General features: G+C 41.0%; 1 protein-coding gene across 7 annotated transcripts in view; it reads right to left on the bottom strand.

The window, feature by feature from the left end:
• Positions 1–14,166, bottom strand: part of LOC26536261 (unconventional myosin-VIIa) — an 893,412-nt gene that overhangs the window by 191,614 nt on the left and 687,632 nt on the right. For all 7 annotated transcript variants that reach the window (XM_039377684.2, XM_039377686.2, XM_039377690.2 and 4 more), the window contains one exon: positions 366–504. In XM_039377684.2, the coding sequence (XP_039233618.1) occupies positions 366–504 (139 nt within the window). The remainder of the gene's footprint in view (positions 1–365; positions 505–14,166) is intronic.

The raw sequence follows: 14,166 nt of genomic DNA, 5'->3' as shown, positions 1-14,166 counted from the left end.
TGGTATGAACTATATATATAAGCCAATACAGTTGCATGCGCCAATTCTCAGTATTCTCAAGGACTGCACTGTTGGACTGAATTCCAGACAGAAAGACCATTGTATGTATGGTCAGCACCTGTATGCATGACACCACCTTCATGAATTATTTTAATTTTAGATACTGGATAAGATCTCGAACAAAAATAATGAAATAATAACGAAATAAGATCAACAAAAAGATAGTAGCAAAAGCTTCTGAGAGAGCTCTCTCCGTTTTCAAACATTCCAGGACTTACAAAAGTTTTTTTTTCTAAACGTATTCAAGCTTTTAAGCTATCTGGTAGAGTATAGGTCGTAAAGAGCAATGTAATTTTAAGACTTACCGCAACTTCGACACTTGATGGGGGATACATCCGTGTTGATACTTTCGTACTTTTACAGTTATCAAAGCACCATTGTGAGTATTGTCTGAACTTCCCATCTAAATCAATCATATTTTTTTTTATGAATGAAACGAAATATCTGTAAAATATATAAAATGTGCATAAAAAAATATTATTTTTTAAATACAAAAATAATGAATTTTTTAACTATATATATAATAATATAATATTGTACTAAGTGTTGGAATTAATTCGTAGCGTTTTACAAAAGATTTCGCTAGCTAACTATGCATAGTCACACATACAAAAGTAAATACTGGATGCTACTGACATAGCGGATCTCCACCATTGCTTATGCCTTTTTGCGGGAATGTTTCTTCATTATTCTAACGTTGCTTGATGATCCATGCCAAACACTACTGGAGTCTTACACATGAATGACATTTCTTTGGTAGGTGACAACGAAAAAACATGGTTTTGAGAAAATTACGTTGAAAGTTTGCGGTCATGGAGAGACTGGCGATATTCTCAGGCAATACCTATCGATTAAAAATAAATATTTAAAAATTTTTTTAAGTGTCTAAAGGTAGATCCCCTCATAAGGCAAATTACCCACTATTTGGAAAAGTATTAGGATCAATATATGCCCATTAAGGGTGCGTTGACCTGACTGGACCTGGAATATAAAAGCAGTTAGGTGCAAGAGTCTAGTCTAGGGGAACAGTAAATGGAGGAGAGTAAATGGCCACGAGCGACCCGTATGCAAACAGGGGAATGTCGGGATCGGCGCGGCCTAAAATCGGACAGCGCAGCTCGGGACTAGTCAGTCAGAATTGTCTTTGGAACAATCAGTCAGTACAAGAACAAAACATTTTTTGGGACCTGCTAGCTAACAGCTGCAACTCGTAATATAACGTAGAGAAACAGTTTGTACCAGCACCTTTGCAGCTGGAAGAAAAAGCGATAAGAATCGTCCTGAGAAAATGGACTGGTGAAAAGAATTAATCAAATATTGGCACCGATAATACCTAAAGTAGCCGACTCGGAAAAGAGGCTGCACTGGGGCACAGTTGTGAAAGATGTATTGTATTGTTTTACTATCAGATACCCGTTACTCAGCTAGTGGAAGTCATTCATTCAAATTCATTGAAATAGGGGAAAAAAAGAGAACATAAAAAAAACAAGAGAGAACGCTATAGTCGAGTTCCCCGACTATCTGATACCCGTTACTCAGTTATTGTAAGTGCAAAGGACGGTTTGTGGGCGTTAGAGTGGGTGTGGTCAAAAGTTTTTTGGCGAATAGATAGAAATTTACAAGACTAATACAAAAATGAAAAAATATCAAAACATTTTTCAAAAGTGTGGGCGTCGCAGTTTTGGGCGGTTTGTGGGCGTTAGAGTGGGCGTGGCAAAACGATTTTTTGCAAATCGATAGAAATTTTCAAGACCAATACAAAAATGAAAAAATATTAAAACATTTTTCAAAAGTGTGGGTGTGGGAGTTTTGGGCGGTTTGTGGGCGTTAGAGTGGGCGTGGCAAAAAGTTTTTTTGCAAATCGATAGAAATTTACAACACCAATTCAAAAATGAAAAAATATTAAAACATTTTTCAAAAGTGTGGGCGTGGCAGCTTTGGGCGGTTTGTAGGCGTTAGAGTGGGCGTGGCAACATAAATCGACAAACTTGTGCTGCTTCTTTGTCCCTGGAGTCCGTATGCCTAATCTCAACTTTCTAGCTTTTGTAGTTCCTGAGATCTCGACGTTCATACGGACAGACAGACGGACGGACAGACGGACATGGCCAAATCGACTCGGCTATTGATTCTGATTAAGAATATATATACTTTATATGGTCGGAAAAGCTTCCTTCTGCCTGTTACATACTTTTCAACTAATCTAGTATACCCTTTTACTATACGAGTAACGGGTATAATAATTAAAAATAATTCAAAGGTGTAGGCACGGACGTATTGAGAGGCTTATGGGCGTTAGAGGGCGTGGCAAAAAGTGGTTTGGCAATTTAAAGACTAATATAAAAGGAAAAAAAATTCAATAATTTTTTCAAAACTTTGAGCGTGAATGTGAGCATCGATGGTAAATCATATTCGTTCCAAATCGAAACAAAGAAAACATCTTGTAATGTAAAAAAGGGAATAAAAAGCTTATTAGCTCAAAATTTTGGTGACCCTAACGCGATTTGTGCGAAAATATATTTTGCGCGTACATACTCGTAGACAAGTAACGGAAGCTTCAGCCAATTCTTCTTTGCGCTCATTTTCCCGCTATATTGCGAGTCGCTGATCTGCTGGTTTATTGTTGCTGCTATTATCATGACAGCTAAACATTCTGGAAACTACATTTACTACATTTATAGATAACCATGCTGAGCGATGACCTAGATAACCTTGGAGCAGCGATGTAGGACTCAGGAAACTATGGATTTCACAAAAGCTATGCGCAAGGCAGCCATGTCGGAACTAACCGTATATCTAATATGCCTTTCTCATCCTTTTTCACCACAAATCTTAACATTTCCAGTGGGTGCTGAGATTTCTCGGCGGGACTTTTATGTTGATGATTTGATATCGCCAGCTCTAAAGAAGAGGCCATGAACATACTTGTAATGCAGCAGACCTCCGCACTCTTGTACAGAGGAAATTTTAAATTAAGGAAATGCTGTTCAAATGTATCAGGAACCTTGAAGTTTGACGATGGAGGCGATTTTACAACAACGCTAGGCCTCGCCTGGGATCCCGTGTCTGATCAGCTGTTATTCTTATTTGCAAACCTTTAATCAACAGCAAGGCCTTGCTGACGTTCAGTTTAATCCTCAATCGCTCCATTTATAAGTTCTTGGTTTGGTTGGCCCAGCAATCAACATCAAGCCGATAATAGTTAATATTAATAATAGTTAATAGTTACATCTGGTTCGTCAAACGACGAAGGCGGACCACCATTGAGAACCATTGGCGTACCAGCATCCTCAGCTCATTGAAGGTCAGAACCGTACCCACAGCGCGATAGATATGATGCTTGGCTGTTTTCACCGCCGCTTCCCAAAGTCCACCGAAATGGGGCGACCGTGGAGGGATGAACCGCCAGTAGATCGTTTCCGAAAGCATACAAATACGCAAACGTAGCATTTAACCGCAGGCTTGTTGCGAGTATCCAAATTGTGAAAGAAGGGTCCACAGAAGTCTATACCAGGATTTTCGGGTGGCGGCCATCAAAGTCAATTGACGAATTCCGGAGGCGACCGCCTACTCTAAGGAGTCCAAATTGGTCCAGGAACGGCGAAAGCGAGGATATGGGACTAGACGAGGAAACTCTTCCCAGCGTTTTTAGGGACTGCATGATTTTAGCCAGAAGATCCGCACCACAAAGCTCCAGCTTTGGTACTGTTATGGTCTTCAACGAAACCCAATACAAAATTTGTAAATGTATGCAAACACTCGTTGCAGTGAGGGGTAAGAATTTGCAAATTTGGAACTAGCAACTTCGACAAAGTTCATGCACCGGTTTGTCAGGACAACCAGCTGTTGGCTAATCTCTTTCAGGCTCCATAAGATAGGCGGGTCCATGCGCCCAGAGTGACGAGGGGAGGAGCTCAGAGGGGAGGAATCCTCTGGATAAGATGTCAGCCGGATTTAACGCTGTTGGAACATAACGTGGCATCTGTCAGCTCCTGCATGGCAGCAACCCAGAAGAGTGCCACCGTCGAGTCGCACCTTTGATTACTTTCAAGCCAACTATTTCCCTCATGATTTAAGCCAAAAGATCTGCACCACAAAACTCCAGCTTTATGGTCTTTGAACAAAGCAAATGGCTAAAACTTTGCTCCCCTTTAGAATCCACATAAACGCAGGCTCTATAGGCATCAATGCTTGCAAAACCATGCACCTCAAGGCCAGACTCTGAGCTAAACACGAACCGACTGAAACTAACATAGTCATGTTAGTCAAATCATATCAAAACTGCGACATATATCAAGCCATTTCGTGTTATGAGTTTCCGAGAGGCTTTCATCATAGGACAGCTTTTCCTTGCAGAGCTGCTGCAAAAAGATTTTACACCTTGTGATTACAGGACCGACCAGGCCGAGAGAATCGTAAAATATAGCAATTGCAGACAAAACAGAGCGCCTGCAGGGTCTCAATAGCGACTGAAAGGCAGAGAACGAAAACAATAGCTGGTCGGAGGCGGGATCCCAAGCGAGACCTAAAGTTTTTGTGTAATCGCTACCATCTTCAAACTTCATGAACGACTCCTTATCCTCGGCGGGCACACCCTCCAGCACAAGCGGAATGTTAGAGCACCATTTCCTTCTATTTTTCACATTTAATATTAATCTTCTATTAATTTTTCCATTAATATAAATATAAGCATTTTTAAAGGCTTACTCTTATATTTTTATCCATATACGTATTTAGCGTATATAAACTTAATAGTACTAAAAGCTTAAGTCTTTTTAAAGACTTGCACTTAGAATACTACTTATACTACTATATATTCTATATTCAAATAATAATAATTAAAGTCATTTTAAAGACTTTTTCTTAACTTATAATTATTTCTTTTTTTCTCATTTGATATTAATCTAATCTATTAATTTTTCCATTAATATAAATATAAGCATTTTTAAAGGCTTACTCTTATATTTTTATCCATATACTTATTCAGCGTATATACACTTAATAGTACTAAAAGCTTAAGACATTTAAAAGACTTGCACTTATAATAATATTGATACTATACTATATTAATAAACTATATAATTATACTATATTCAAATATTTGCATATAATCTTAATACAAGCGTGCCTTTGTAAAGATCTTTTAATACTATTTATTTATTGATATTGATTGATTTTTTTTGATCGATAATCAAGAAAAATAATATAAGCTTGACTATTTTTAATCATTTATTCTAATAATATTTTTTTCCAATTAAATATTAATTTGAGCGCAATAAATAATTTATTTTAAATAGTAGTTGTGTTCATCATTTTTAGAAATTCCGCGTCTTAACAGACCCACTGCTTCTCAACGTGCAAAAAGGCAAATGTTGTAGGGAAATAGGATAAATAGAGAAAATTAAGGAGAAATTAATGCAGAGGTGGAGAGGCTAGCAAATACAGTATCTCAGCGTAGGTGTAGGGAAGACTCGTTAGTCAGGAATGCAGAACAGGGCGTCAATACAGTGTCGCGAAGGTCGAGATGCTTGAATGTTCGTGCGATTGAGCAAGAATCTAACTCTCAGTTTCGTTCTCAAAGGCGACTAGATCCTGCAATTCGCGCAGCTAAACAAGCAGCCGATACTTTGCAACTCTTTTAAATTCGTATAGACCCCGCGATTCGTGAGGTTGAACAAGCACCCGATACTCGATGTCGATCTAAAAGGCGAAAAAAAACGAAAATGGAGCTGTGAAGCAGGTTCAAAATACTGCTGGCTATAGATCGAGATCCATTTTCTTAGAGTGAATCCTCCCTCAGCATGAATGATGTTACTGTTGCTTAGGTAGGGCAAGATGTTTAATTGAGTGCACGTTGTTGAGCCACAGTTTTCTTCCACTCCCCATCTCCGATATTTTTACCTGGGCTTTGAGAGACATTTCCTCCGTACGGGTGGTGTCTCCGGTCCACTGCAGACAAAGTGGTTCAGAGGAAACAGGAACATTGAGAAGCTTCAGAATTCCTTCATCGATAGGTATTACAGATGAGCCCTCGTCCAAAAACGCATACGTGTCGACCTTTGCTCCGTTCCCATATAGTGTTACCGGCAGGATTCGAAAGTATGATTCTTCGAGGCCAGTTTCTTGATAGTGGGTACTGACGAGATCGGGCCTAGGAGCTTCTCTGTAAAGAAGAGGGTGGTGTTCCGGAACTGGCAAACTTTTAAATTTCTCGCATTGGGCGGCGTAATGTTCGGTGGAGTTGCACATGACGCATGAAGGGTTAGGTTTGGCGTCTTCCTTCTGATCGTCTTCGGACTCACACATTCCTCCGGTTGATAAGTGCGTGTGGGTATTCACGCTCCATGAATTTTGTGCAGGTATGACTGTGGACGCTGCTTCTGCTAAATTGTATATCCAGTCGCTCAATGATTTTACAACAGGGATAGAAGCACTGCGTGGATGCATGGCCCAGCTTAATTTATGATGAGTGGGCAACTTGTCAACAAGCTCGCGCCGAAGCATTGGGTTGTCAAGATGTGCGTACAGGTTACAGGCCTCCATTGTGGCGCACGCGTTGCGCACTGACATCGCAAAGTCGATTAGGGACTCCAATTAATCTTTGTGTATACTTATTTTACGGATTTTCTTGATGAGTCGGTCGAGGATCTGTTCCGGTCGCCCAAAGAAGGTTTTTAGCGTCTTGATAACCTACGGGACGAGTGCCGGCAGTAGCAGATTATCACGAACCAATTCGTAGGCTTTCCCTTTGAGACACTTCAGGAGACGAAGCATGTTTTCAGCTTCTGAAAATCCGGCTACCGAGCAGCTGTTCTCGTACATGCTTATGAAAATTGGCCAGTCTGCTGGGTTGCCATTGAAAGTCGGCAGATCCGCTGGTAATATTTGCCTTGCTGCTAGTTGGGATGCAGTTGGTCCAAATGATAGGATGTGTCTTTCCTGTGTCCCCTGCTTCTGTGCAAGTATTGCATATTTCTGTTCGATATATTTCTTTTCCACTTGGCGTGTCTCTTCTAGCATCTCTATCATCAAGTTTTTTGAGCATGGAATATATGATGTCTCAGGTAGCTTATTGGGATTGGATTCGATTTGTATTATGTCGCCATCCTTCGGCAAAGTATTTGTCAGTTCGTTGCGTTGTAAAGCGGCTTGCTGTGAGGTGGAAGGGGTATCGTCGACAAGTTTGCGCAAGTCGCACGTCAATTGTGACTGTGCAATAGAGGCATCGACTCCACCGCAGGCGAAGTGGTACCATGCCTTGTATACGTCGCACTGCACCCAGTTTTGGACGCCGCTGGATAGTCGGTTCTTATTGCATGAACCGCAAAGAGTTACATTTCTCTCCATTTCCGAGGTCGGTTTCTTTGTCACAGATAATTTCACAACTAATGGCGTCGGTCCTTGGCGTGATCTACTTCATACATAGCCTTCATACGTGTACGTGTGTATCTTGGCTTATAGGTATGCGTGTGTTCCGTGTGAATTTCACAAATGGTTGGCGTCACTTTTAATTGCGCTTAATATTAAGTACTAGCAAAGTTTTTTAAAGAAATGTTGAGGCACTAATTGATTTGGCCCTAGGGAGAGCAATAATAAACAAGATTTTGTAGCAGTCACTTTATTTTTATTTAATTTATTTTAGCAAAGCGAGCAGCTTTAAAAAACTTAGTTTTTTTTCCTTCGCCAGTGTTTCCTCAAGTGTCGTACAAGTGTTGCCCTATCCAATAACCGCAGATCATGGGTAACACTTTTACCAAAGGTTTTCAGGGTTACGCCTTTTTCGCTTAGTTGGCGGTTGAATTTAAATTACGGCGGTAACAGGTACTGTAGATAACATCTGCTCGAGAAGGCGTTGAAAAATTTCATGAGCAGCGTTTACTGCAAACATCAGACGCTTATATCGGAATAGTCCTCTTGGGGTTATAAACGTTGTTATCTCCCGTCTCGGTTTATGAAGGGCCACCTGGTGATTAGCGTCCTTGAGGTCTAGGCGTGCAAAGTGCTTAGTTTCCTTGAGGCTATTCATGATAGAGGGGAAGGTTGGCAATGAATAGTTTTCCCGTAGGATTGCTTTGTTTGCCAGTCGCATGTCGACGGATAAACGGATGTTCCCGTTCTCGTTCAGCGCAAGGACGGAGGTATCTAAGCTCTGGGGCCCGTTTAGGTTCAATTATGTCTCGACACAGGGCTTCTCTGAGTTTTTCCAAAAGCTGCCGGAACTCGTCTTGCTGGTTGCAGAACGGATTTTATGTCATAGTTGATGGAATGTTTTACATCGATGTTTTTTCATTTCGGGAAAGGCGCCATTTCTTCGAACCGAATAATGTTTCTTCCCAGTCGAAAGACTTTAAACTCAATGGCCGTGTCTCGGCCCAAAAGCGATTGTTTCCCATTTTCAATGACGTAAAATGAAGCAATCCCTTCAGATTTTCCTTAAACGAAAATTGGGGCCTCGAAAATACAGATTACTCGAAGTAATTTATAAGAGGCATATGCTCGGAATTGCTTTTCCGAGTGGGTTTTGCTTGCAACTTTAAAGCAGTAATCATCCATTTTTTATTTTGGGGATGGTGGTTCCTTGTTGAAATGTGTCTCAACCTGACAAGTTTCGATCACTTCTTCTAGTTAATTTTCCTTTTCCAGGAATCTTTTCTTGAGGTCTAGAGGTGCCCACACATCTATAATTATACCCGTTAATCGTAGAGTAAAAGGGTATACTAGATTCGTTGAAAAGTATGTAACAGGCAGAAGGATCAGGATCAATAGCCGAGTCGATCTGGCCATGTCCGTCTGTCCGTCCGTCTGTCTGTCCGTATGAACGTCGAGATCTCAGGAACTACAAAAGCTAGAAAGTTGAGATTAAGCATACAGTCTCCAAAGACATAGAAGCAGCGCAAGTTTGTCGATTCATGTTGCCACGCCCACAAACCGCCCAAAACTGCCACGCCCACACTTTTGAAAAATGTTTTAATATTTTTTAATTTTTGTATTTTTCTTCTAAATTTCTATCGGTTTGCCAAAAAACTTTTTGCCACGCCTACTCTAACGCCAACAAACCGCCCAAAGCTGCCACGCCCACACTTTTGAAAAATGTTTTGATATTTTTTCATTTTTGTATTAGACTTGTAAATTTCTATCGATTTGCAAAAAAATTTTTTGCCACGCCCACCCTAACGCCCACAAATTGCCAAGAACTGTAAGTGTTCAAGACTCTCCTTCCCTCCACTAGCTGAGTAACGGGTATCAGATAGTCGGGGAACTCGACTATAGCGTTCTCTCTTGTTAATTTGCAAGAGTATTGAAACACACTGATGGTGCCTGTTCACACAGCCGTGATAAACTGTCAGCCATATTTTTGTATAAAACTTGAAATTTATACGTCTGGAGGTGTAATAGCAGTCTTTCAATCCATGCCGGCGGTTTTGGGGTTGGTTCAAAAATTGTGTCCAGGGGCTTATGGTCACTAATTCAAACTCCAATCCCAGTAAGTAAAAATAATATCTCTTTACTGCCCAAGCCAAGTCCAAACTTTCTTTCTCAGTTTGGGAGTATCGTTTCTCCACATCGGTTAAGCTTCGAACCTACAGGGCCAGCATCTGTTATCAATCTAGTTTTATTGTTGGGGTCAAAATATGAGAGACTTTGGATTTCAGCTAACGCTGACTTAAGTTTTTGAAACCCCTGGTCTTGAACTGGTCCTTCTCATCTTTCTCATCCTTTTTTAACAACTCACGCTATGGTTCCGTCATATCGGACAGGTCTGGAATAAATTTACCCACGTAGGTGACCAAGCCAAGGAAACTCCGCGTCTCTTCTTTATTTTTGGGTTCTCGAAAGGAACCGATAGCAGCTATTTACAAGGATCAACCATTATCCCTTTATTCGTTGAGATGTGCCCCATTTGATATTAAAGACTCTCCTTTGCACTTAGTATCAATGGTATCAGATAGTCGAGGAACTAGACTATAGCGTTCTCTCTTATTTTATCATTAAGACATATGTCCTCAATCTCCGATTTTGAAGATCCGAACGTACATCTTTGCATTTGCTGGCGGAGTCGTAAAGCTGTAAAGCTCTCCGTGTCTAGAGGTATCAGGCCTCTTAAAATATATATGTCGAAGAGTTATCAGGAAGCCCTTCTTCTCCTTCACTACCCTCGTTGTCTGCGCAAAGTTTTCTGGCGCGTGAGCGAGGCATGTCTGTTAGGCGTAATGATCGAAGACTGACTGACCCAATTCTCTTTTCACAAAATCAGAATAATGCGTAGTTATTAACTCTACATACAATACCAACAGGTTTTGGAGACTTATTCTAGTCCGCATACACCAATACTAATGCACACTGCATATTTATGTATGCTTCTTGTTTTCGTGCAGACTTCTACTTCTTCCCGCTCATACTCGCGACCAGACTACGTTCGGCAGAAACTCTAACGGTTGTCTGCCGCGCATTAAAAGAATAGAAAAGGCGCCTGCATCGCACGTGCCAAGCAGAAAGACGCAATTGCTAAAAATGTCGTTAAATTCAAATGATCTGCGACACGGCCTTCCTGACCTATCACACGTTCTCGTGTGTTAAAAATCCCTTAATATCGATCATCGTTATTAATTTATTATAAACCTTTTTATTTTTTTTTTGAACCAAAATTAAACAGAATCTTTCAAAGATTTATTCTCTTTCTCATTTTTCTTTCTTAAAATTTAAAATTATTCTTCATTCTTTATTATTTTAAAGCAAACCAATACAAATAATTAAAACATTTCATATATTACATTTAAGCCATGAGATCTGGATTACCATCAACTTTTAATCAATCAATCATAATTTTATCTTCTTCACACATAAATCGTTAAAGTTCTTGATTTTTAATACATTTTCTACTAGCACATAGTTTTTCAAACCAACCAGTCCATCTTTTGTTAGCCTATCTCACAGCTCTTAACTCGACAATCCGGCCAACATACGTGGCACCCAGTTGACGCAGTCTATAAGCCGGCCAACTAACTCGCACCACCAACCGTTACCAAATTTAAACTTAACTGCAACAAAATGGCGAACCACATAACTCGGGCACCCATATGGTAGAGAAAGTTGCATTTGGAATAGGTCCGGAGGTTTACAAATTCTTAGTCATTCTCGAGATCACAGCCCTCACTGGCTTAATCACTGGCGTCCTCTGCGCTTTCATCTTCAAACACTGTGGTAATCCTCTTCTCAGGCATACATCGCAGAGATTCATTAGAATATTTGTAAGTTCGGTTATTATTTAATGCTTTAAGTTTATATCGATCTCCTGGTAATACTTCGGCCACTACAAATGGACCTTTAAACTTAGGATCTAGTTTGGTCTGATGACGTTCCTCATTTTTAAGCAAAACATGGTCTCCTACCATGTGTCTTACAATAGTAGCTTTATTTTTATCGAATCTAGCTTTATCAATTTTGGCATTCTTTTCCATTTTATGTTTTGCCATTTCTCTAACTGAGCCAACATCGACAATATTTTCTTCATTTACAACAGGTGTAAGACCAAATGGCCTTGCTTCTTTGCCAATAAGTATCTCTAATGGACTGACTTTAGTAACTCTGTTGGGTGTGCAATTAAAAGCCAGCTGAATCTCATCTAAAGAATCCTGCCAAGATCCTGGGCCAGTTTCAACTGCGGTCAGCATGGACTTTAGAGTACTCATGACTCGCTCCACTTGGCCATTGGCACGACTAGCACCTGTGGCAATTAAATGTAAATCCATTTTCTGTGCTGAGCAGAAATCACGGAATGCTGAAATAGCAAAACTACGACCATGATCAGCGATAAGTCGGGAGGGGACACCGAATAACGATATAACAGATCTCACTGCCTTAATGCAACTATCAGTGTCTAACTTCATAGTATGAGAGAGGTAGACAAATTTGGTAAGCGCGTCTATCAACACAATTATATACTCCTTCTGGTCGGTTTTTCCGCTAAGTTTACCTGTAATATCCACATGAACCGTATGCCACGGGATGTCGATCTTAGGAATGGGATGGAGTTCGGATTGTATTTTGCCAGACGGAGGTTTTGACAATCTACAAGTGATACAGTTGTCCACAAATTGGCGAACATATTTAGACATTTTATCGAACCAATAGAACTCGTACATTTTCTCAAGAGTTTTCTCACACCCAGATGCATAATTGACTCGTGTACGTTGTTGACAGCGGACCACCGAAACTGCTTTGGGATTATGGGCAGACATCGAGTCTTTCAATTTCTTTGAACTTTTCGGTATAGAGTTCCAGACCGTATTTCGTAAGTTTTGGCCACGATTAATAGCACGATTAATAGCTCTTTGGAATACGGAAGGTGCGTTTTTAAGCCCGAATGGCATACTCAAATAATCGTACTGGCCTTCTGGGGTGACAAACGCCGTTCGCTCGACTGAATTCGGGTGAATAGGGATCTGGTGAAATCCGCTTGCCATGTCTATACAGCTGAAAAATATTGGCCAATATCTGCAAGGTGCTACAAATAGTATTGCTACCAAGACCCCTTAAAATAACTACGCTGCCCATTCTGGATCCATATAGTCTCTGCGAAGTAGCCTCCTTGATGAGTGAACACTCAGCTCCAATCAAAACAAAATTGGAACGACTCACCAGATTGCGAAAACGTTTCTACAGGTTCAAAAATGGTACAGATGCTGACATCTTTTACAATGTTGTTTTTGGAAGACGACGAACGCTCCTGACGATCAGGACATACTGTAGAGATGTGTCCAGCTTTTCCGCAATTGAAACATGTCAAAGTAGCCCGGTCTTTCCCTGAAGGTTGCTTGCCGGGTTGCTGGACGTGCACTGCCATTGTATTTGATCGACAGTCCTCCTTTTTGTGACCAGGCTTTCCGCAGTTGTGACCCTTGAAGTGGAGCTTAGCTCGTTTTCCTGGCGGCTCTAATATACCATCGTTTGAAAGGTGGCTCGGTTTGGCGTCAAATGAATAGGCCTTCAGTTCTTGATGCAGCTCGTTCCGAGTGTTGATGTCGGAAGTGAAAACTAAACGCCGCAAACGCCTGTCAATTCCAGCTGCATGCGCCAGTGTAATGGACACTGCGATTTGCTCCACACTCAGCGTCTTCCATTTGGCCATAAGCGAAGTAACCATTCGGCTTCCATATAACGAAAGGCACTCGCCTTCCGCGTCCGCGTCCATTTAGCAGATTCATAACTGCTGCCGCTAATGTTTCTGTTCCCACAAAATATTGCAGAAACAATTCTCGGAACTGTGTCCATGATATACCAGGAAAGCAAGTTTGTGACAGCCAATGAGACGCACTGCCTTCCAGTGATTTGCTGAGAGTCATCACAAGAGCGCTGCCTTCCAGTTGGTTTTCAGACAAGATGTAGTCCACCGTTGAACACCAGGATTGCGCGTCTGATCCCGCACGTTCAGGATTAAACCTGGGCAATACCACAGCAAACGATTCTCTTGGCTCTCTTTGTGAGTGTTGCACTTGTTTCAAAAGTTCACAAAAATTTCGATTTTGCGACTCCAAAATTGCCAGCAAACTATTTTTATTGTTCAAAGTAGGTATAGGCGATCCCACTTCTGATGTCGAAGAGTTATCAGGAAGCCCTTCTTCTCCTTCACTACCCTCGTTGCCTGCGCAAAGTTTTCTGGCGCGTGAGCGAGGCATGTCTGTTAGGCGTAATGATCGAAGACTGACTGACCCAATTCTCTTTTCACAAAAGCAGAATTATGCGTAGTTCTACTCTACTTGCAATACCAAAACATTTTGGAGACTTATTCTAGTCCGCATACACCAATACTAATGCACACTGCATATTTCTGTATGCTTCTCGTTTTTGTGCAGACTTATACTTCCCCCCGCTCATACCCGCGCCCAGACTACGTTCGGCAGAAACTCTAACGGTTGTCTGCCGCGCATTAAAAGAATAGAAAAGGCGCCTGCATGGCGCGTGCCAAGCAGAAAGACGCAATTGCTAAAAATGTCGTTAAATTCAAATGATCTGCGACATATATGTCTCTCAAACGTTGAGTACTGCTTCGGTGGGAAGTGTCGATAAGGCTTTTGTAGATGTGTTCATTATTTTCGTTTGTGGGCTTAA

Source organism: Drosophila yakuba, chromosome X, assembly GCF_016746365.2.
Source record: "Drosophila yakuba strain Tai18E2 chromosome X, Prin_Dyak_Tai18E2_2.1, whole genome shotgun sequence".
Lineage (NCBI taxonomy): Eukaryota > Metazoa > Arthropoda > Insecta > Diptera > Drosophilidae > Drosophila > Drosophila yakuba.
Note: the sequence above shows the minus strand (reverse complement) of the source record. Positions and strands in the feature narration are given on the sequence as shown.